The 228-nt window shown below is 72.8% G+C and overlaps 1 protein-coding gene across 1 annotated transcript in view; it reads left to right on the forward strand.

Moving 5' to 3' along the window:
• Positions 1-55: 55 nt before the first annotated feature.
• The window catches only part of FBXO3 (F-box protein 3), a 15,802-nt gene continuing 15,629 nt past the window's right edge, over positions 56-228 (forward strand). Inside the window, exon 1 of the mRNA XM_009082139.1 lies at positions 56-162. Within this exon, the coding sequence (XP_009080387.1) occupies positions 56-162 (107 nt within the window). The remainder of the gene's footprint in view (positions 163-228) is intronic.

Consider the following 228-nt stretch of genomic DNA (forward strand, 5'->3'; position numbering starts at 1 on the left):
AGCCGGCAGGGGGCGGTGCATCTGTGGGCGGCGCTGGCCAAGGGGCGGCAGGAAGATGGCGGCGCCCCTGGAGATGGAGCCGCCGGCGCTGAGCCTGGAGCTGCTGCCCACCGACCCTCTGCTGCTCATCCTCAGCTTCCTCGACTACCGGGATCTGGTGAGGTACGGGCCGGGAGCGCGGAGCGCGGAGTGCGGAGTGTGGGGAAGGCTCCACAGGCTCCGCCGCCG

This window comes from Acanthisitta chloris, unplaced genomic scaffold, assembly GCF_000695815.1.
Source record: "Acanthisitta chloris isolate BGI_N310 unplaced genomic scaffold, ASM69581v1 scaffold23029, whole genome shotgun sequence".
In the NCBI taxonomy this organism is placed as follows: Eukaryota; Metazoa; Chordata; class Aves; order Passeriformes; family Acanthisittidae; genus Acanthisitta; species Acanthisitta chloris.